We start from the raw sequence: 23,280 nt of genomic DNA, 5'->3' as shown, positions 1-23,280 counted from the left end.
TGAATTGAGTTTTTCCTTCTAAGTTGTGACTTTAGATCTCTGATTATCTGCAGAGGTTTTTATCACAATTTTGACTTTCTAACATTTTCCTCTCACACCTCAGGCAGGCAAGTGTGAGAAGCTGAGAATTATTTTGAGAGTTATTCTGTTGTAGTCAATTGTCTCATCCTATTCTATTCGTTATGTCTCTCTCACACTCCCTGCCAAACAACCCAAGGTGTTGTGTGGCGACCCACCTCCCATTATAACTTCACCTCTCCTCTGGAGCCCACACAGCCAGGAATAGTAGCCAGGAATGTGAGCTCCTTCCCGGGGGCAGTCTAAATTTAGCCCAGGGATTTGAGGCCTGTCCGGTTAGTGTGGTTTACAGCATGCCTAACATGGTCAGGTATCTCATAAGCTCGCTGTAAAACCTCCTTTTAGAAACAATAACCCTGGCAACAGATTCTCATCCCGTGACAGTCAGGTCAGCACATTCCGTACAATGTAGAAGGGAAAAAAACAATATAATAATTGCAGTCAGTGTGACAGTGTAAAAAAGAGGTGAGCGATAATAATAATATGCCTCAGGGTTATTTTGAAAAGTTACTGTAAAGGGCCGTCATTCCATTAGCGAGGGAACAACAGCTGGGTACACTAAGATGACTCACACACATCCTGTCAATCAAACAGCAGGGGAAGTTCCCTGGCTAATAATGTGTGGGGAATTATGCATCTCTGTCTGTCTGTCTGTCTGTCTGTCTGTCTGTCTGTCTGTCTGTCTGTCTGTCTGTCTGTGTGCCTGTTTATCTGGGTCTCAATTTCTGTCTGCTGTGTCTCTTCCATCTCTCTCTCTCTCTCTCTCTCTCTCTCTCTCTCTCTCTCTCTCTCTCTCTCTCTCTCTGTTTTGTGTATCAGCATGTGTGCCTCTGTTATGTGCTTCTTCTTGTGTCTTTCTCTTTCTGTCCATGTGTTGCTCTGCCAACTCTATTTCTGTCTGTCTCTTTATTTGTCTCAATGTCTTCTTTCTGTCTCTTTGTCCCCCCCAGCCAGAACACTGGGCCCTGAGCCATGATGTGAATGGATGCAGAGGTTGTGAGTGTGACGTGGGCGGAGCTCTGGACAACCAGTGAGTGCTCTTGGTTTAGTCTTAATTTTTCAATTCAAAGGAGCTTTATTGGCATGAGAAAAAATACGTTTACATTGCCAAAGCAAGTGTCACAAATAAAATAAAAACAGTTGAAAATGGGGAACATAAATTATGTGGGGAACAAAATCACAGTTGGAGGGGGTACAGCATTGTACACACACACACACACACACACACACACACACACACACACACACACACACACACACACATACACATACACACACACACACACACACACACACACACACACACACACACACACACACACACACACACGCTATTGTATTGATTTGGTGAAAGTAGGTTTCGTGAGCACATATTGGGAGGGTATAAAGCAGCGTATGATGTGACTGAAAAGTAATTTCATGATATATGACCAGACATAGATTAAATGTATTTCAAATTATTACATGTCACACACACGCACGCACGCACGCACGCACGCACGCACGCACGCACGCACGCACGCACGCACGCACGCACGCACGCACGCACACACACACACACACACACACACACACACACACACACACACATATACTGTACATATGGAATTCATAAAGCATGTTTTCTTTTCTTTGAAGAAATGCATCGCTATACCAAACATTTCTTGTTTCTTGATTGTTTTTGCCAAACATAGAAATGCTATACTATCTGCAAATTCATCAATGCTGTTACTTATACTTTAGTTTGTTGGACACTAGTTTCACCTGAAAAAGCCTGCAAGGCGTTGTGAACTTCTAGATCTGCTATTTTTGGCTAAAGTTTTCAGAATATGGACGCTAGGGTTCAAGTGGTTAATATAAGAAAGGGGAAAAAAACAAGTTCCTATCACACAAAGATTTGGAGGACCCCCTGTAGTAAATCTGAGGACCCCCTAGGGGTCCCGGACCCCCTGTTGAAGACCCCTGAATTATTTTGTGTCTTGATGAGCATTGTATGCCTGTCCTCCATAGATGCTCCATGGAGAGTGGTCAGTGCCGTTGTCGCAGTCACATGACGGGGCGTCAGTGTACCGAGGTGGAGTCTGGGTACTTCTTCATGGCTCTGGACCACTACACGTATGAGGCAGAGTTTGCCAAGATGGGCCAGGTGAGTTTATTCTTTATTCTCTAAGAGGGATGGGACGATTAGCTATATTATCGTTTATCGTGATAAAAAACACTCACGACAATCGTATCGTGGAGATCTAATTTATCGTGATATCGTCCTCCGTCATGCACTAGGATCAATTCACCTTTTATTTGCCGAGCTGCATATCCGGTGCCATAAACCCTCTATTGGTAAAACATACTTATAATATACGTACTTGATCCAGTCTTTTTTTCACTCTCTACCAAATCTCTTTGCCAAAAAATTGCAGATCTACAAGCTCACAACGCGTCGCATCGCGGCAAATGTTCCGCCCCAGGATAATGGATGTTGGGGATATTTTGATTATCGCGATAATATCGTGATTTATTTGGTTACAATAATCATGATATGACATTTTCATATCGTCCCATCCCTATTCTCTAATCAGTCTAATGGCAAGAAGTTACAGGATTTGTAAGAAATTAAAAAACGAATAACATCAATAGGACTAATTGCGACCGTCAGGGAGCAGTTTACTATGAAAACCTCCACCGGCCGTCCGTCCGTCCGTCCGTCCGTCCGTCCGTCCGTCCGTCCGTCCGTCCGTCCGTCCGTCCGTCCGTCCGTCACACGTCACACGTGACCATCAACAAACGTCACACAAAGGTGTGACGTTTGTTGATGGTCACGTGTGTTGCAGAAACCAACAGAAGTATTTGACCAAGACTCTTCGATTTATGCACTGATCATTTATACAATTCAGCTGTGTTTGCTCGTGTCATCATGATGAGGTCATAAATCAGCCATGCCCAAATATAGATTTTACGGGTTTACATGCTTACTCAGTTATTCGTTATGTGAAAGTCCTATGACGTCTATGATATCTGACATCATCATACATACATTCCCTTTTATGCCCATAAATGGAGATCCCCTCTGTAGAACCAGCCACTGACATCACTGTAATGTCAGGGGAACCAAATCCCTTTTATGCCCATATATGGAGATCCCTGTGATGCCAGGGGAACCAAATCCCTTTTATGCCCATATATGGAGATATGGAGATCCCCGTGTTGCCAGGGTAACCAAATCCATTTTATGCCCATATATGGAGATCCCTGTGATGCCAGGGGAACCAAATCCCTTTTACGCCCATATATGGAGATCCCTTATGTCATCAATATTAAGCCCATATCTGTGAATATCTTTGGGTACCAGATGTCTCCATATATGGTTAAATGGTCCGATATACATCACTGGCCAGAAGACCAAGAAATGGTGCAACCTCGCCCTTTGCTTTTCTCCCTTAGGCATCTTACTGGTAGGTAGTTTAATGAGGAATGCAGTATGGTGGTAGGTAGGTAGTTATGGCCTTTGATGTAAGATTTTCACTTTCTAGGATAACTATATTTGCTATTCCCAGATGATGCCCTTTTAGGGTACCCCTCATGCCCATATATGGAGATCCCCAGGCTTTACTAATTAACATAAGTTGTATGCCCATATATGGAGATCATTGTCCCAGGCAAACTAGATGGGCTGTATGGATATCCAGATGTGTGATGTAAGTGTTTTATTCCAAATGTGGCACCCCACAGACATATTTCCAGAAACAAAATCCCTTTCATGCCCATATATGGAGATTTCTGATGTCATCAATCCCAGGCCCTGTAAAAAACATGGTTGCTATGGTAAACAGTTGGTTGCTAGGGTAAACAGTTGGTTGCTAGGGTAAGAAAACATGGTTGCTATGGTAAACAATTGGTTGCTAGGGTAAACAGTTGGTTGCTAGGGTAAAAAAAACATGGTTGCTGTGGTAAAAAGTTGGTTGCTAGGGTAAACAGTTGGTTGCTAAGGTAAAAAACATGGTTGCTATGGTAAACAGTTGGTTAGTAGGGTAAACCTTCAATGATTTTGACATCTTGTTACTAATCTGTCAGTAGATAATGCCGGTCTTATATAAGGGTCATTTGTGTACGGTGTGATGTCATACTGATGTCAGCAGTGTGACAGGAGATAAGCGACCAACGGTCGCTTATCTCGCTTATATTATTATCTCGCTTATATTATTACCAGTAAGGGAGTCTTACTGGTAATAATCATCATAGTAATACAAATTGAAATGGCTGCAATAGAGAACAAAATATCACAACAGCATTCATATCACAGAATACAGCCTAAGTTTTACTAGTCCGTCCATACCTGCATTTCCACCCACCGTCCGTCAGGGCTACGGGCCAGTGAGTGCGACTGCAGATCCTGTGGTGAGAATGGTAATAAATTGGTCAACCCACTGAGGAGGAAAATGTTTGAATATGGATGGACTGTATGGAAAGTACAGAAATCATCAAAGAAATAGCCTCACACTCCTCCTCTTTATTACAGTGACATTAATTAACACACCAGCATCTCTGTTATAACGCCTTCTTCAGGAGTGTGATAAAGGCTTCACTGCCAAAACATTGGTGCATGAATAATTGTCACTGCAACTGAGGATTGTGTGGCCATTCCTTTGATTAGCATGATTTGCATTATGAGCTTGTAGAGCAGCTATATTTGAATGTTTTCTGAATAGAGCTTAACCCATTAAAACCTGAGAGCGATTCTAAAAATGGCTTCTAAATCCCAACAATTATCTGAAAAACAATTTTCAGGAAAACCTATCTTATCTATCTATAAATGCGAGAAGTCTCTGCGTGTCTGTAATCCGCGTATCTCGAGAACCGTTCGTCCCACCGGCTTCAGATTCGGCACGCGCGTTCCCCGCCGCGGCACGGAGTGCAGTGCCGGGCCTCGACCCGACCCGACGCGCGGTTTTCCCGAACCGGCGCGAAACGTTCGGAATCTCCTTATGCGGGCTGATTGTTGACATCAGGCTGTTCCGGAGGAAATCGGCGCAAGCGCTGACTCATTGTGACATCACTTCATAAAAGGCTCTGACATCACGTACGTACATGAGTCAACAAAAAATCTCTGTGAGTGTGTATGTATGTATGTAATCCACGTATCTCGAGAACCGTTCGTCCCACCGGCACGCGCGTTCTCCATATATGGGAATAAAATGAATGCCCGTATGCGGAGCTGATGTCTGACATCAGAGTTTTCCGCAACCGGTACTGTGTGTGCAGAGATCTTCATATATGGGCATACGTGGACAAAGACAAACAGATGGTCAAAACGGGTCCTATGACAACAGGTATATTGGGGTTTGCATTAAAGGGTGGGGCATTCATGGGGTTTGCATTAAAGGGTGGGGCATTCATTCCCTATTTCAAATTCGGCACGCGCGTTCCCCACCGCAGCAGGTAGTGCAGTGCTCGGCCTCGACCCGACCCGATACACGTTTTTCTGGAACCAGCACGAAAGGTTCGGATTCTGATGTCTGACATCAGGATTTTCCGGAACTGGCACTGTGTCTGCATAGATCTCCATATATGGGCATAAAATGGATGCAGACAGACAGATACAGATATCTCCATATATGGGCATAAATGGACACAGGCAAACAGATGGTCAAAGATCTCCATATATGGGCATAAAGTGGACGCAGACAGACAGATACAGATATCTCCATATATGGGCATAAATGGACACAGGCAAACAGATGGTCAAAACGGGTCCTATGACAACAGGTATAATGGGGTTTGCATTAAGTTTGTCTCCTCCTCCATCTGTTTGTCTGTGTCCCTTTATTCCCATTATGGAGATCTCTGTATCTGTCTGTGCCTCCGACTGTGTTGCAGACACAGTGCCGGTTCCCCGTTTAATGCAAACCCCATTATACCTGTTGTCATAGGACCCGTTTTGACCATCTGTTTATACCTGTTGTCATAGGACCCGTTTTGACCATCTGTTTGAAAAAGCGACAGAGATCTCATATATGGGCATAAAATGGACGCAGATAAACAGATATCTCCATATATGTCATATATGGGCATACAATGGACGCAGAATCACAAAGATCTCCATATACGGGCATAAAAGGGACACAGACAGACAGATACAGAGATCTCCATATATGGGCATAAAATGGACGCAGATAGACAGATATCTCCATATATGGGCATATATGGGCATAAAATGGACCCAGAACTATAACTGCAGTGATCTCCATATATGGACATAAAATGGACGCCGACAGACAGACAGATACAGATATCTCCATATATGGGCATAAATGGACACAGGCAGACAGATGGTCAAAACGGGTCCTATGAAAACAGGTATAATGGGGTTTGCATTAAAGGGCGGGGCATTCATTCCCTATTTACATTGTTCCGGGTTGGCCAGGTCGCCGACTAGACGCTGGGCCGCCCGAAGGGCGGCCCAGCTTCTAGTATTTACAATTGGCTTAGAGGCCACGCCCACTTCAAGCACGGACATGAAGCCTCCACAAAACGGACATGCTTGAAGCCTATACTCACACAGGCACTGAGAGAGAGAGAGAGAGAGAGAGAGAGGGAGAGGGAAGGGGAGAGGAGCGGGCAGTGTATCGAATTACATTTACAACAGAGAGGGAGGGCTGTGTCACACACACACACACACACACACACACACACACACACACACACACACACACACACACACACCGGAAGTGCGTCCGGCGGTCAAATATGTCTGACCGGAAACGTGCGCTGCGCCACAATAGTTCCGCCACAATAAAACCCCACAATATACATATATATATATATATATATATATATATATATTTTTTTTTTTTAACTTTTTTTTTTTTTTTTTTCAAAAACTTTTTTTTTTTTTTTTTTTTAAACGTTTTTAGTAAAGAAGCGGGCGTGGACTCTAGATGTGAGCGGCCCGAAGGGCCGCGAACCTCTAGTGTTTCTACATCTGTGGTGCTCAAACGCTTTCATGTCAAGGAAACCCAAAATTATTTGCATTTGGCCACGGACCCCCATCTCAAAGTATGTTGTTCTAGGGACCCATAGAAGCAAAGATATGAGTTAAAAATGTTTGCTTTAAAATAATACATACTCAAAGATTTGCACAAAGATTTCTCAAAAATAGCAGATCTACAAGCTCATAGCGTGGCACTTGGTGCCGTGCTATGAGCTTGTATATCTGCTATTTTTCAATAGCCAAAGTATAAATGAATGCTTACTTTAACCACTTGCACACATCTTTTGCACATTTAACCACTTTGGTTAAAATGTAAAGTGACACAGATGGGGTATAAAACATCATGTGTTTGTATATTCCCAGGGCTGTGTAGTGGAGACCAGGGAGCAGCAGCCCGGACGTCCCGCCTCATGGACTGGCACAGGGTTCGCCCGCGCACCTGAGCGTGGCACTCTGGAGTTCCACATTAGTAATATCCCCTACTCCATGGAGTATGACCTACTCATCCGCTACGAGTCACAGGTGTGTATAATGTGTGATTATGTAATGTGTATGTGTGTGTGCGCGTGTGTGTGTTTCTGTGTTTAACAGCACCTGGATTCTATGGGAGATAGTAGATTACTGGTCCACTGGCAGAGTTACTGTGCGTGTGCGTGTGTACACGCACGCACATAAAGACCCATACAGAACATAAAACTTGGTACCCAATGCTGTACTTTTCCTGTTGATACATACATAGCAGTCATATTTCTCTGGTTGTGTGTTACTCTGTACTGCAGATGCCCAGGGACTGGGAGGAGGTGCGTGTCACTGTGGTGCGTCCAGGGGCCATTCCTACCAGCAGTCCCTGTGGAAACACCATCCCTGCTGATGACAGACTCACTGTCACCCTGCCATCCGGGGCCCGGTGAGTGGAGACAGAAGGACACACACAGCACATCTCTCTTTAGTTACTCTCTCTTTAGTTGCTAGTTACTTTGCAGATATACAATTTAATATTACAAAACATACATTAAGAACTTTAGCCCTAGTTTATACCTTGGCTATGCGACACGTTGTGAGCTTGTAGATCTGCTACTACTGCTATTTTCAAACATTTTGTACTTTTACTTTTGGTACTTTAAGTACATTCTCACACACACCCACCCACCCACCCACACACACACACACACGCACGCACGCACACACACACACACACACACACACACACACACACACACACACACACACACACACACACACACACACACACACACACACACACACACACACACACACACACACACACACATCTGGGAACATTGCATTGACTTACAGTACAGACATTAATGAACCTTAGAAGTAACCTTACACCTAACAGATGACTGACCGCAGTCAAATAAAATCGGGGCATGTTTATACTCAACATTAACCCAATTAAAAAAATGATATTGTAACATAGGCGTGCGTGATAAGCACACATGAATGTGAATGTGTTGTGTGTGTGTGTTTGCTCCAGGTTTGTGGTGCTTCCTCACTCTGTGTGTCTGGAGAAAGATGTGACTTACACGCTGCGCTTTGAGTTCACCCGCTACCAGGATGCCAACAGCATCCTCTACGGATCCACCGATGCAAGCGTCCTCGTTGACTCTGTGAGGCCCCTATACAGTATTTATCTTAACCTAAAGTCTGATTTATATTTAGTTGATTATATTTAGTAATATACTGTATTTAGAGCAGTGGTTCTCAAACTTTGAAATGTGAAGGTCTCCCCTTAACTTTGACCGTGTACTCTCCCCTTAACTTGACCTAACGGGTCCATTTGGTTCCATTTGTACACTGTCAGAGTTACAGACTTGTCAGGGTCAATTTTAGACCCCCACAAAGGATCTAGAGAGTCCCTAAAATCCACTTTGAGAACCACTGATTTAGAGTATAAAAGAGGCATGAGAACATTTAGTTTTCTTTCTAAACAAAAACAATTCACCTGAAAACCAAGAAGCTGATGTTTAATGACCCTCATCTATTGAATTACTTCATCTTGCTCCCTCCTCCTCCTCATCCTCCTCCTTCCATCATCCATCTCTCCAGATTTCATTATTGCCCCGCCACTCCTCCCTGGACATGTTTAACGCGGGAGACCCCGCCTCCAACATCAGGAAGCAGACCTACGAACGATACCGCTGCCACGAGAGTGCCAAGAGCGTCACCCGGCCCCTGATGAGCGACACCTGTGCCAAGCTCATCACCAGCATGTCGGCCATCATTAACGACGGGGCTCTGCGTGAGTTTTAACTCTAGTTCTAATTTTAAAAGGCTCCTCTGCTGTTTGAGTATTCTAGCCACCTAGAATGTGTTCGTCCATAAGTATGTATGTCCCCCAATAGGTTTTCATTGAGCCCATTCATTCACCGTCTGCTAATCTCACATAGCACTACACCAATCAGCATTTTTTGGGGGTGTGAATTTGCTTCATAAGAAGACTCAGATCTCAGATCATCGTCCCGACGTCCCTCCATATTTGGTTAACACTGACATCATCAATAGACAGGTTTCTGAGCAGATCTGTAACGCATCTTTCTAGTTTGAGACAGACTTGTACTTGAGGTCACGTGATCATGAGTTGCCGCTCGTTAGCTCACTCTAATCACGCACAGTTGATTAGAGTCTAATCATGTGCATGTTTCAGTCAAAGCATGTGTGAATGCACACACACCCAGTAATGTTTGATTCACATGGAAGTTGCTTCATTATTAAATCCTATCTTGTTTAATTGTATCATTTGAGTTGCTTTACTTGCTTTGGTGTAGTTTCTAGTTCAGTTTTTTGTGTTCATTCTCTCTCTCTCTCTCTCTATCTCTCTCTCTCTCTCTCTTTCTCTCTCTCTCTCTCTCTCTTTCTCTCTCTCTTCTGTTCTCCCCCAGCTTGCAATTGTGACCCTCAGGGTTCGGTCAGCTCTCTATGTGATGTCCGCGGAGGTCAGTGTCGCTGTAGGCCCAATGTGATTGGCCGCCGCTGTGACCAGTGTTCTCCAGGAACCTTTGGCTTTGGACCCTCAGGCTGTATAGGTAGGACTAAAGGAAGAATATGACTCTTCTGCATCGGACTTGTCCCGGACTACGTTATGTATATTTTACACACTGTAAATGCAGTTACCTGCCAAAAGTATTAACTGTACTGCTGGCGCCCTCTACTGCCCATGTATAAAAATTATGCCAAAATTGAAATCCCCACTCATCCATCCTACCCATCCATCTACATCTGACACACACTTTATAGACAAATTAATCATATTCATATTCATTCATTATTCACTTTCAACCTGTTTTAGGGCTTAAGTGGTCACTTTCTGAAATTACACCTCTGCTTTCTGCGTGTCTGTCTGCAGCCTGCGGATGCAGTCTGGAAGGTTCCATAACTCGCCTCTGTGACAAACACACGGGCCAGTGTCAGTGTCGCCCGGGTGCGTTCGGTCAGCACTGTGATGGGTGCCAGGGGGCCTACTGGGGCTTCCCCAACTGCCGGCCCTGTGAGTGCAACGGCCATGCCGAGGAGTGTCACCAGAGAACTGGGACCTGCATCAACTGCAGGGACAACACCGGTGGAGACAAGTGTGAGAGGTGAGGACTTGAACGAGCACGCTAAAACAGTTTTAACCACTATTGGTTTGACCCTCTATTTAGTTGAATGGTGTCGGCTCTGTACTTGGTCTGCTCTTTTCCCTACTCAGTAGAAACACGCTTTGCTTTGTAGATCGGCTATTTCCTGTGAATGTTTCCCCCCCGAGTTAGGGATGCTAGGTCGGTTGGATGTTATTCATGGTGTGTCAGCGTAGAAATAGCAATAGTAAGGGTAAATGTTGGTTAAATTCCAACCAAAGCTGCGAACATATTATGTAGGCACATTTTAGAATGTTAATGTTCTTTGCTTTTTGACTGTAATTCGGAAATGATTTTGTACTTTAGAGCTTCATGCATGTACTTTTTGTAATAGATTTTAGGTAGATATTTGTATATATTTGTAATAGACTTTTAGGTAGATATATGTATAGAAAGGCCTAAACCAGGGACTGGGGTTGCAAATTAGCCTTGGCTACAAACCCTATATACAAATGCAACGGTTTCATGTATTTATAACTTGATACATTGTTTTTTGTATTGTCCCTGTCAAATAAACATACATTTAAAAAAATAAAATAATCTATGGATTTGGGGTTCATAACCTCCCTTTGTTCTATTTGCAGGTGTGCCAATGGTTTCTACGGTAACCCAGTCTTAGGTTCCGGTAACCAGTGTCGTCCTTGTCCCTGCCCAGACGGGCCAAACAGTGGACGCAACTTTGCGGCCTCTTGCTACCAAGACAACCGCAACAGGCAGATTGTCTGCAACTGTAACCAGGGTTACACAGGTACAGTAAAACTGTCCTCACTTACCCTCACTCATTTTCTCCATTCCCTTTGGTCGTTGTGTTCCTGTGTGTGTGTGTGCATGTGTGCGTGCGTGCATGCGTGCGTGCGTGCGTGCGTGCGTGCGTGTGTGAGAGAGATATGTGTCATGGTGTTGTGGCAGTATGTGGGTCTTTCATCTACAGTATGTAGTTCTATGACCTAGTTTAATGTAGTTTGCCAGTAGTTTGCTACAGTATGACAGTCCTACAGTAGATGAAAACTCAGTGGTGAACCGAAACCGAAAGAAGCTAAAAACAGACAAAAAGTGTAAACTGTATCTCATCATAACCATGAACAACATCCTTTTTTAAAACTCCTCCACTCAACATTTGTTGACGGCAACGGCAATAGAGAGACCATTTAGTAGGAAAACTAAAGAATCAGGTCTTGACCCATTGAAGTAAGATGAACCTTCCACCTGGAGAGTCCTTAGAGGGCGGATGGTACGCAGTGTGGTAACATGTGATGTAATTTCCTCCCTTCCCTGTATCACTCGGCACAGGGATTGTTAAACGCTCCGGGGTGACCATTTTCAAGCGTGAGTAGCAACGATGGTTAACCCCAGACCTGAAGCAACCCTCCCTCCCCTTCACCCATCCTACTTTACCAAATCTCATACCTCTGCATGGCTTCAGCACCCCATCCCAGCAGTGGTGCTGTGCCACCGTGCACTTCTGCAAGACCTGGCTCAAAAACTCCCACCCACTTGATTCAAATCATCTCAAACGCTTCTTTTCTGCGACTGGTCGAGTGTGTCTCCCGTTTGGTGGGATGTGAAATATACTCAAATATGGCGAATCCACTCTGAAGAGAGACTACAGTAAAGGTCAATTTATGCTTTGTGTGAAGTAGGGATGGGACGATATGACAATTTCATATCATGATTATTGTGACAAAAGAAATCACGATTTACGATATTATCGCGATAATCAAAATCCATTATCCTGGGGCGGAACATTTGTCTTTTTGGCAAAGACATTTGATAGAGAGTGAAAAAAGACTGTATAGTATAAAGTATGTATGTATAAGTACCTTTTACCAATTATAGAGGGGTTAAGTGGTATCGGATATGCAACTCGGCAAATAAAAGGTGAAACAGTGCATGACGGAGGACGATATCACGAATCACGATAAATTAAATCTTCACAATACGATTATTATGAGGGTTTTTCACGATAAACGATAATGACGCTTATCGTCCCATCCCCACGCAGCGCACCACAAAAGAGGACCTTCGCTGATGGTGCCTCTGGAAACGTGAATGGTCACAGGCACTTCATCAAATGTTGTGTTCTCTGATTGGTTGGAAAGATGAAGTAAACTCTGTTACCATGGAGATGCACAAGGCCACACTCATTTCCTTGTTTTCCTTTTTTGCTGGAGGAACGGTCAGTAAGTATCAGTGCCCAAAACTCATAAAAAAGACAAGTAGCGCTCAAAGCATAAATTGAACTTAAGGATTTTACTGTGTAGCCAGTGCAGGTTACAAGTAAACACAATCTGGAAGTGTTTGAAATGATTTCAAAAACCATAATTACAAAAGAAACAACCCCCTATTTTGAACCAGGTCTGTATACTGTACTTTGATTGAGGACCTGACCCAGAGTCACCCTTAGTGTAAAAAGCAAAATGTTTTTTTTCAACACAAAAACAGAACATAATCTTGTCCTATCCCACACTTGTAACTGGGAAGGTTGGGATATAAAGGACAGGCAAAATAACGTTTGGTTGATGCTGAATCTGGGTCAGCTTCTATCTCTCCTGTGTGTAGCAGGTGTAACCACTGTTAATGTGCTGTAACAAAAATGTTTGTTTTGTTTTGTTTTTGACAGTATACTATACTGATTTACACAGAGAGATAGAGCTGTATTGATGACAAGACAATACAGCCATGCAACACTTAGAGTCCATCCGTGTCATTTTCACTGACCATACAGAGTAAGGTCCTCAGTCATTTCTAACTCTTGAGAGTGTATAAATGTAATCAAATGGTCCCTTACGGGTCTATTTGATTACATCTGTGTACTCTCAGAGTTAAATGAACACTGCCTATTGCATTATGTAGGGTAGGCCAGCTTGTATTTAATGTCTGAGAAATGAGTCTTGACAGGCATTCTGCTCTGAGTTACGGTATAGCTTTGCCTGCTTCGGTCAGGTCGCTGTGTGCTTCACCTGTGTTGAAGCAGGATTTAAAAAACACGCCCAACACTAATGGCACTCCTGGTATCCATCCACCCTGTCATCAAATGCTGTCTGTGTCACTTGCACAATTCACCCTATTATGTGTGGGTGCATGTGATGTGAACATGCTCAACAAAGAGAGAGGACAGAGCTCACCATGACAGGGACATGAGAGAGTACGAAGGGAACATCTGACAAAGACTACCCTGGAAAATTCCCAGTATTCATTTAATTCTGAGAGTGTACAAATGTAACCAAATTGACCCGTTACATTTGTACACTCTCAGAAGAGGATTTTATTGTGTAGTAAGGATGGGGGTGGATGTGCTAGCATGAAATAGACCTTAGGACCCAAATTAATGGTTCACTAAAGTGAAGGCTGCAGCCCTCCAAATGACTGGTGTCTTAATGGTATGGTGTATACTTATGGAATAAAAGGTTTAAATACAGCTAAATAAAATAGCCTACATAGCAGAGTGGAGTATGTCATTATGATACAAATTAATATGCCTTTGTTCTGATTTCAAAGGTGTCTTTGTTGTTTCTTGAGGTGTGGTGCAGCAACAAAGGCTAATTATTGAGTGCTACTTTATTATGGTACAAGCTAACATCATAATCTACTGTATGATCTAATAGTATAATAATAATAATCTGCTGTTTGTAGTCCACTGAGCAACCGTGTGATCACAAATTCCTTAACAAATGAAAGCCTCTTAACATAATCCCAGAGTTACAAATACTTGTATGGAACATGAGTAACAATACTGATTAATCTGGGTAACATGCTACTGTAAACTGCATAACTAGCACCTTTTTAAGAAACTAGAATGTATCATTAGTTTCACAGAGGGTTAAAGCTACTGCTATACAAACATAATTTGATGGATATTTGAAATGGTATTGCTGCTTAAAAGGATTTTAGTCAATGACCTTGGATAATTTAAAGACTTTAGACATGATATAGTAATTTTAAAGCCACACAGTAAAGTCCTCAGTGTTAATTTATGCATTTGTATCCAAATTTAACCAAATGGACTCTTACGGGTCCAATTGTTACATTTGTGTACTCTCCGAGTTAGGTTAACACTGAGGGAGTAAATGAAGCTAGCTAATGTGAATGTCCAACAACACTATAAAACCAGGCGTAAACATTGCTGTAATGCAGTGAGCTTCCTGCTTAATTATCCATGTAAACAGATGCTCTGTAGGGTACAGTACATTATGGTAAAAACAATGCCAGCCAAAGTCATTGTTGAATGATTGATCTTATTCACACCGCAGCCATTAGGCTCTTTAACTGGTAAGGTACCTCCGAGTATGACATAAGAACAAAATGGCCACCGTCAAATTGACCAAATTGTCCAAACTGTGCACATCGCTCGGATCTCACATCTCTCTATTGTTCTGTCCTCATTGGAACTCTTCTCTTCTCTTATTGTTTCCTGTCTTCCTGTTGCCCTACAGGTGCCCGCTGTGAGGAGTGTGCCCCGGGTTACTACGGCAACCCCTCCCAGCCCGGCGGGCGCTGCCAGCCATGCCAGTGCAGTAACAACATTGACATGTCAGACGTGGATGCATGCGACAGGCGTACCGGAGAGTGCAAGAAGTGCCTCTATAACACAGAGGGGCCCAAGTGTGGCATCTGCAGGAGCGGCTACTTTGGAGACGCTGCTCGCCGCAACTGTAGAAGTGAGTTACACCCCTGAACAAAAAGGTGCAATCACAGAATTGTGTGTTTTTTGGATAACAGTGCATGCATTACGGGGGCTCATACCGTACATGTTGGTTTGCAACTTTGCACCCCCCTGTCATGTGCTTTTCTTTTTCGACCACTTTCAATCTGTCCTCACTATTTTGGCCATTATATAGAAGATTTCAAATAATTGTTAGCAAAAATCACAACTCAATGCAACGAGTTGTGAGCTATTTTTGCTATTCTTCATATGACAAAGTAGGGCTTAAGTGGTTAACTATGTTGCTTCAACTCCTCCCCTCTCCCTCCTCACAGGGTGTACCTGTAACTTCCTGGGTACTGAGAGTAGCCAGTGCATGGAACGTGATGACTGTGTGTGCCAGCGTGCCACCGGGCAGTGCCAGTGTCTGCCCAACGTCATTGGCCTGACGTGTGACCACTGTGCCCCCAACCACTGGAACCTGGCCGCTGGGAGAGGCTGCGAGGCGTGCGGCTGTGACCCCCAGAACTCTGTCAGCTCCTCATGCAATGAGGTATGATGTTTGTGTTAGTGTGTGTGTGTGTGTGTGTGTGTGTGTGTGTGTGTGTGTGTGTGTGTGTGTGTGTGTGTGTGCGTTTGTCTAGCTATACTTATGGGGACCAACCGCATGTTCACACACCCACGCGCAGGGGACGTCTGACACAGTGGGGACAAAATCGTAGGTCCCCATAATTATTATCATTCAGGGAGATAGGGGGCAGTGTTGCTGAGTGTCTGGTGCTTTTTTTAAGCAAGTCCCTCAATTCACGTTTTCATGTCATATGACAGGTGTGTTAACACAGTGGGGACCCCCCCCCAATTTTTTTTTTTCCTGCAGTTTTTGTGTGAGTGTGTGAGAGAATGGGAGAATGAGAGATTCACACACTACTAGCCAATCACAGGTCCGATATTTGCATACAATGACGTTGGCTTCAAGTCAGTTTTTCAGGCCTGTGGGACCACAGGAAAGTGGTGTCCCCATAATCGATGCAAACCCGCGCAGGTCCCCATAATCGATGTTAACAAACATGTGTGTGTGTGTGTGTGTGTGTGTGTGTGTGTGTGTTGTGTGTGTGTGTGTGTGTGTGTGCGTTTGTGGGCACATGCATGAGTGAGTGAGTGAGTGAGTGAGTGAGTGAGTGAGTGAGTGAGTGAGTGAGTGAGTGAGTGAGTGAGTGAGTGAGTGAGTGCGTGCGTGCGTGACGTCATTAACACAAGTCGACGTCCACCGGGAGTAACTTCTTTTTTTTTTTTTTTTTTTGCATCTGGAGTTCTCAGCCATTAATGTTTAACTTTACTGGGTTCATATTTACGTAGTGAAAGAAAGTACGGTAGATTTGCAAAAAAAAAATAATGCCCTAGTGTGCGCGGCTACGCGCTTGCATGTTTCTTTGGGCGTCCCATTGAAATTGTGACACTAACAGAGGTATTTGTCATACTGCTGTCCCTCCACTCTGTATCCTGAAGTTCACAGGTCAGTGTCAGTGTCGTGACGGCTTCGGGGGAAAGACCTGCACCAACTGTCAGGAGAACTACTGGGGAGACCCCAGGACTCAGTGCAGAGGTTAGGAACATGACAACCACTTAAACCCTCTATACATACTGTAGTCAACTGGTCTGCTCTTTTTCCCCTCTACACCAAATGTGTTCGCTGAAAATCTACAAGCTACATCGCATTTGCATACATACATTACATAGTTTGTAGTTGGTTTTAGAATGTAGACTCTGGTAGTGATTAGTGTCAATAGTAGTTCCCAGTGTCCATGTCTAGCATTAAAGTATTACAAAACAATCCAATCACTCTTGCTATACAGAACCTTTTTACAATAAAGGAAAATGTGGACCTGAAGAGTGTAAACTGCCTGTATATTAATATTAGTATTGTTAATAGTTATAGCTTACATTTCAGACAGATGGCTGAAAAACATTTGCTTTCCCCCCATTGTTTCACCCAATTTTGTACTGTGCTGTAGACCGTTATTATCTGCCTACCATATATTATGCCACTGTCTCTTACACGTCTCTCTGTCTCTATCTCTGTCTGTCTCTATCTCTCTCTCTCTCTCTTTCTGTGCATCCAGCCTGTGACTGTGACTGGCGTGGGATTGCAGCATCTCAGTGCAACCGGGTGACGGGCCACTGCTTGTGCGAGCAGGGCGTGTCAGGTGTGCGCTGTGACCAGTGTGCCAGGGGCTTCTCCGGCCAGTTCCCCAACTGCCAGCCCTGTCACCAGTGTTTTGGGGACTGGGACCGCATTGTTCAGGTACTGTACATGAAAAGGAAACCCAACAATACAGCATGTGGATGATGTGGAGGGGTTTGGGACCCATTAGAGTATGCCATGTGTCATGGCACACCGCACATAGGTACAGTAAGAAGAACAGGATTGGACTTGGCAAAATTATTTTAGAAACTTTCAAAGCATCGTCAAACAGGTCAAACGTTCTTGTGCCTTGGGTTAGGGTTAGGGTGGTCAATGTCATCAGTTGGAAATACATTTATTTTCTCAAACAGTCTTGCACAAATCACGCACTTCTAGCTATAGTACCTGTAAAATGTGTTTATGCAAGAGTACTAACTATTTAAGCCTGACTTTTCATACATTGGTGTCGTGCTGCGAAAATGTAGGATCTACTTTACAAGCTCACAACACATCACACCATGTTGGGACCTTGAAATTTGACTATTTATTAGATTTATTAAATGAATAGTTTAATAAATGAATAAATATTTATTTAGATTTGTTTTACATGCCCAAAATAGGGAAGCCGCGGTTAATGTGGCCAAGCCATTTTCTATTTTGACATTTCTATTGTTCTCTCTCATCTCAACAGGACCTGGCGGTGCGAACCAAGGCTCTGGCGGAGCGTGCTCATGAGATCCAGACTACAGGGCTCACTGGGGCCTATGAGAAGGCCTTCAGGGACCTGGAGGAGAAACTGGCACAGGCCCAGAGCATCGTCAACGCACGCAACGCCACTGCTGCTGCTGTCACCACACTGATGGAGCTTATCGAAGACCTCAGGTAAAGCTGTTGTACATGACCAGCTATTGTGTGATTTATTGTCTCTTCTAGTAATTACATTTGTTACATAGTATAAATATAGACATTGCTGGTCTGGCTGGTGTGTTGGGGCTCTGACTGTGATGCAAACTGTGTTGCCCATTTTGTTATATACAAATACATAACATGCAATGTCTATAATATTAATATATTGAACAAATATACACCAAAGAAATAATTGCTGTTATTACCCTGTGTAATAACTACTGTCTGTGACATTATCTAATATGTCACTGAAACAACTAAAATCTAGTAGTATAATGTGAGTGTCTGCCGAGATGAGAGTTTAACATTGCCCCACCAAACCACAGGGCTCAGATTGGTGAGACCACTGACACCCTGAATCGTCTGGAGGGAGACCTGACCATTGTCCAGGACACAAACTCAGAAGCGAGCAAGGAGCTGAGTGCCCTGGAGAGGGAAGCTAAGGAGCTCAACCTCACCTCAGAACAGCTCCACAGACAACTGGACATCCTCAAGAACTCCAACTTCCTCGGTGAGAATTATTGGAGCGACCCAGTGTTGCCATTGCTGTCTTTACCATGCTTTATTTAGGCGAGGCCCAGCCCAAACACCCTCAAATTCATCATCACTTCCAGGGGCCTTCACAAGAGGGGGGAAAGTGGGACTGACTGAGTTACTAGGGCCCAAGGTGGAGGGGCCTTAATTATTTTACTTTAGATATTGAAAAATAGCAGCTATACAAGCTCACAGCGCAGCACTGAGTGCCGTGCTGCGAGCTTGTAGATCTGCTATTTTTGAAAAGTTTGTTTAAGAACATTTTTAACTCAAGTTTTGCTTCTAGGGGGTTCCTGGAACTAAATACTTTGAGATGGGGTCCGTGGCCCAATACATATCATTTTGGGGGTCCTTCAAAAGAGCTTAGAAGGATTTGAAATGATTCAAAGACTTGCACAAATTATTATTATTATTATTGTTTTTTCAAAAATAGCAGATCTACAAGCTCGCAGAGCTTGTATATCTGCTATTTGTCAATAGTTAAAGCACAAAATAATGCATAATAATGAGTTCCCATTCCCAGTCTAAATGGGTTAAACCCCCTCCCCCTATGAAGAACATTCATGGGGGGCTCGCAGTGAATCCTTGTACCCAGGGCCCAGAATTTGGTGCGACACCCCTGATCACTTATACGCAGCTGAAAGGTAGAATATGGTAAATTGTTATAAAGGTGATTAATTCTTTGACCTTCCCCCCAGGTGCGTACGACAGCATCCGTAGTTCTTACAACAAGTCTCGCGACGCTGAGCGTCGGGCCAATGAGTCGACAACCACGAAGCCCAGCACGGTCAGTCAGTCGGCTGACACCCGCCGCCGCACCGAGCGGCTCATCTCTGACAAGAAGAATGACTTCAACCGCAAGAACACCATCAACAAGCGTGCCTTGGTGGACCTCAATGCCCGAGCACAGGGCCTGGACATGAAGAAGATTAATGAGAAGGTCTGTTATAAACTTTTTATATAAATCAGTGATTCTCGCTTGTTTTGGGATGGATAAATATATGAAATAAAAGATTGTCATTTAACCACTTAAACCCTATAGTATAGTATTGCCCTGTTAGGGTACCCCCTTATAACTTAGTTATTATCAACACATTTCACTGAACTTCGACCTTTCACCAAACAAATAAATACCTCAGTAAGTCAGTTTCGCCAAATTGGCGAAATCTCCCTTCACAAACAATTTGAAAATGGCTGATCTACAAACTCACTATTTTTGGTAAATGTAGGCATACAGTACAGTAAAAGAATGAGTGCAAATAAAGATGTTCCTGTACCTGTGCCACCAGGTGTGCGGGGCCCCGGGTGATGCCCCCTGTGGAGAGAGTCCCTGTGGCGGTGCGGGCTGCCGCGATGATGAGGGGAACCGTCACTGCGGGGGTCTGAACTGTAACGGCGCCGTGACGAAGGCTGACAATGCCCTGAAGAGAGCCAAAGATGCAGAGGCAGAGCTCAACAAAGCCATCGCAGAGGTGGACGGACTCTATACCAAGGTATGGTAATTCTGAATATAATCACGGTCACATGATTGTTTCAACCAATCAGATTGCGTCGTCGGTACTACCAGTTGTATAATAATTGCTATTTAAATAAAGTTCATTATTATCATTTGTATTACAAGTGCATACGTTTTCTTGCATAGTTAGAGTCAGACCATTGTCCCTGCCACTAACTGTAAACTCAAAGCTGAAAAACAATAGCCTGGTTGAATACTGTAAGTCATCTTTTCTGTGCAGGTAGCAGAGGCAAAGACCAAGGCAGAGGAGGCTAAGGGTAAAGCCCAGGCAGCACTGGACAAAGCCACAGCCACCAAGAACAAAGTGGAACGCTCCAACAACGACCTGAGAGACCTCATCAAACAGATCAGAGACTTCCTCACACGTGAGCTATTTTCGGCGGGCGACACTGGGCGCAACAAAGTATAAACTCAAGCAAAATTCTGTTGAGTTGAAAACACAGCACAGAGCCACTGTAGAGAAGATATTTCATGATTGTAGCACATTACCATCAGGGATTGTTGTATGGAATACAACTGTAGGGTGTTGGCACCTTTAAACTGTCACCACCACAGAAGATAAACTAGTTTAGATCCTTATGCTGTTTATAGACAATTGCTTATCTGTCAGTCAAACACTCAATCAAATAGACATACAAATGTTGTCTAAGATTGAACGTTACACATAACTCTGCCTCTCCCTCTGCAGAAGAAGGCGCGGACCCAGACAGCATTGAGAGGATAGCGAGCCGCGTGCTGGAGCTCTCCATCCCCGCGTCGCCCCAGCAGATCAGGCACCTGGCCGACGAGATCAAGGACCGCGTCCGCAGCCTGTCCAACGTGGACGCCATCCTGGACCAGACCCAGGACGACGTTCGCAAGGCCGAGCAGCTGCTGCTGGATGCCAAGAGATCCAGGTATACGTGTTCTCTGTCGCGTATAGAGATTGTATTGTTCTTTACACCAGGGGGTTTTCAAAGTGGGTGACGGGTAGGGATGGGACGATATGAAAAGTTCATATCACGATTATTGTGATAAAATAAATCGCGATTTACAATATTATCGTGATAATCAAAATCCATTATCCTTGGGCAGAACATTTGCCAAAAAATAGCAGATCTACAAGCTCACAACGCGTCGCAACACGATGCGTTGTGAGCTTGTAGATCGGCTATTTTTGGTGAACCTTCTCCCCAGAATAAGGATGCTGGGGTTCAAGTGGTTAAACGTCAAGTATAGCGTTATTTTCAGTCAGTTCTGATGGAAACGGATATTTCTCCAATATGATGTAAGATTCTAAAAATGGACAGTGTAACTCAGGGGTGCTGTGGATGAAAAAGTTATTTACAGGGGTGCCCTGAGTCAAAAAAGTTTGAAAACCCCTGATTTACACCAGTGGTTCCCGGATTGAAAGGTAAAAACCTCAAAAGGCTGATTTCAAGGACCCCTGAGGTGAATTAGATATTATTATATTTTGAAGACTGTTATGTGTTGCATGACCCAGAGACACAGCTGCTGGTAGGGATGAGGGAGGATAGGTAAGGAGGTCATAGTTGCCACATAGGGGCCTCTTTGTTTTATGGCTGTGAGAAAGAGATGAGGTTCTTGGCTTTTAATGGGCTCTGCAGAGAAGAAAGAATGATGTTTTGTTTTAGCAAATTAATAATGAACTGTGAAAGGGAGGGCAAGTCAGTCCATCTTTTTGCCTTGCTGAAGCAACATGTCTGATGTCTGAATGTTACAGCGCCGTGAATAAACCTTTTTATATCATTTTATATTGCATCTGAGTCAAAGTGAACTGATCTTTTGAGAGTCTTCAATTAAGCTGGGCCTTAGTCATAAAGTCCATAAATTAAGTAGGATTTTTATGTCACCCCACGGACCCCCATAACTTTGATAGCTTTAAGAGTGTGCTTCCGTGTGGCTGGTTATACACTCTCAGCGTTACAGACCTGTAAGGGTCCATTAGGTTGCTAACTATCAATCATTTAGCTGGGGAGCCCATCACAGACCCCTGGGGGTCAGTAGACCCCACTTTGAGAACCACTGATTTATACAAATGTCAACAAAAGCTTGTAATCGATATGTTAGCAATTTGTTGACATTCTCCCTGTTTGTAATGCTGCAGTACGTTGTGTTTGTGTGTGTCTGTGTGTTCCTTAGGCATCGCGCAGAAGGTGTGAAGACCACAGCGGAGAAGGTGAAACAGGCCCTGGTGGATGCTAAGACCGCTCAGGACTCAGCTGAGAAGGCCATAAATAGAGCCAAAGCTGACATTGGTGAAACTCAGGCTCGACTCGTGCAGGTATAATCACCTCATGAAACAATTATTCTACCAGGGTACCAGGACAATCATTTTGAGCTCTTAACCTGAGGCAGATTACCTTGGATAATGTTCTTTTAGGAGGTCATTATCTACAGGCTAATGGTATTTCTATCCCTATTGTGTCCATTCATTGGCACCAGAAAGCAATGCAAGCAATGGCAGATAGTCTAGCTGCGCTAGGCTAAGAAAGCAAAGTCTTTTAAAGGGTCATAAGAGTTCTATGTTGTGTACAGGAGAGAAATGATTTCACTTTAATGCTACGATGTTACATGATGACTGTGGTATTATTATAATGGTAACTACTCTCAGATGACACAATGATCGAATTATTATACATTCACAATTACTTAGGATTGCATATACAGCTTGAGCCTGAAACCTAAAATGTTAACAATGTGTCACAACACAACTCTTCATCCAGTTCTTATAAATTAGATCATATTCCTACTTATCATGTGGATAAACAAACAGAAGTAGACAAGTAATCAAAGTGA

The 23,280-nt window shown here is 43.7% G+C and overlaps 1 protein-coding gene across 1 annotated transcript in view; it reads left to right on the top strand.

Moving 5' to 3' along the window:
- lamb2 (laminin, beta 2 (laminin S)) overlaps nt 1–23,280 on the top strand; it is a 71,510-nt gene that overhangs the window by 44,612 nt on the left and 3,618 nt on the right. Inside the window, exons 13-32 of the mRNA XM_080733515.1 lie at nt 1,029–1,108; nt 2,089–2,224; nt 7,427–7,585; nt 7,843–7,970; nt 8,562–8,694; nt 9,134–9,326; nt 9,967–10,110; nt 10,431–10,662; nt 11,286–11,449; nt 15,135–15,359; nt 15,679–15,896; nt 16,850–16,946; nt 17,464–17,645; nt 18,217–18,407; nt 18,758–18,942; nt 19,664–19,905; nt 20,255–20,458; nt 20,702–20,846; nt 21,170–21,377; nt 22,624–22,765. Coding sequence (XP_080589641.1) covers nt 1,029–1,108; nt 2,089–2,224; nt 7,427–7,585; nt 7,843–7,970; nt 8,562–8,694; nt 9,134–9,326; nt 9,967–10,110; nt 10,431–10,662; nt 11,286–11,449; nt 15,135–15,359; nt 15,679–15,896; nt 16,850–16,946; nt 17,464–17,645; nt 18,217–18,407; nt 18,758–18,942; nt 19,664–19,905; nt 20,255–20,458; nt 20,702–20,846; nt 21,170–21,377; nt 22,624–22,765 — 3,408 coding nt within the window. The remainder of the gene's footprint in view (nt 1–1,028; nt 1,109–2,088; nt 2,225–7,426; nt 7,586–7,842; nt 7,971–8,561; nt 8,695–9,133; nt 9,327–9,966; nt 10,111–10,430; nt 10,663–11,285; nt 11,450–15,134; nt 15,360–15,678; nt 15,897–16,849; nt 16,947–17,463; nt 17,646–18,216; nt 18,408–18,757; nt 18,943–19,663; nt 19,906–20,254; nt 20,459–20,701; nt 20,847–21,169; nt 21,378–22,623; nt 22,766–23,280) is intronic.

The sequence above is a fragment of the Nannobrachium achirus genome, assembly GCF_963921795.1.
Source record: "Nannobrachium achirus genome assembly, chromosome: 9".
Lineage (NCBI taxonomy): Eukaryota > Metazoa > Chordata > Actinopteri > Myctophiformes > Myctophidae > Nannobrachium > Nannobrachium achirus.
This window is presented reverse-complemented; position numbering and strand designations above follow the sequence as displayed.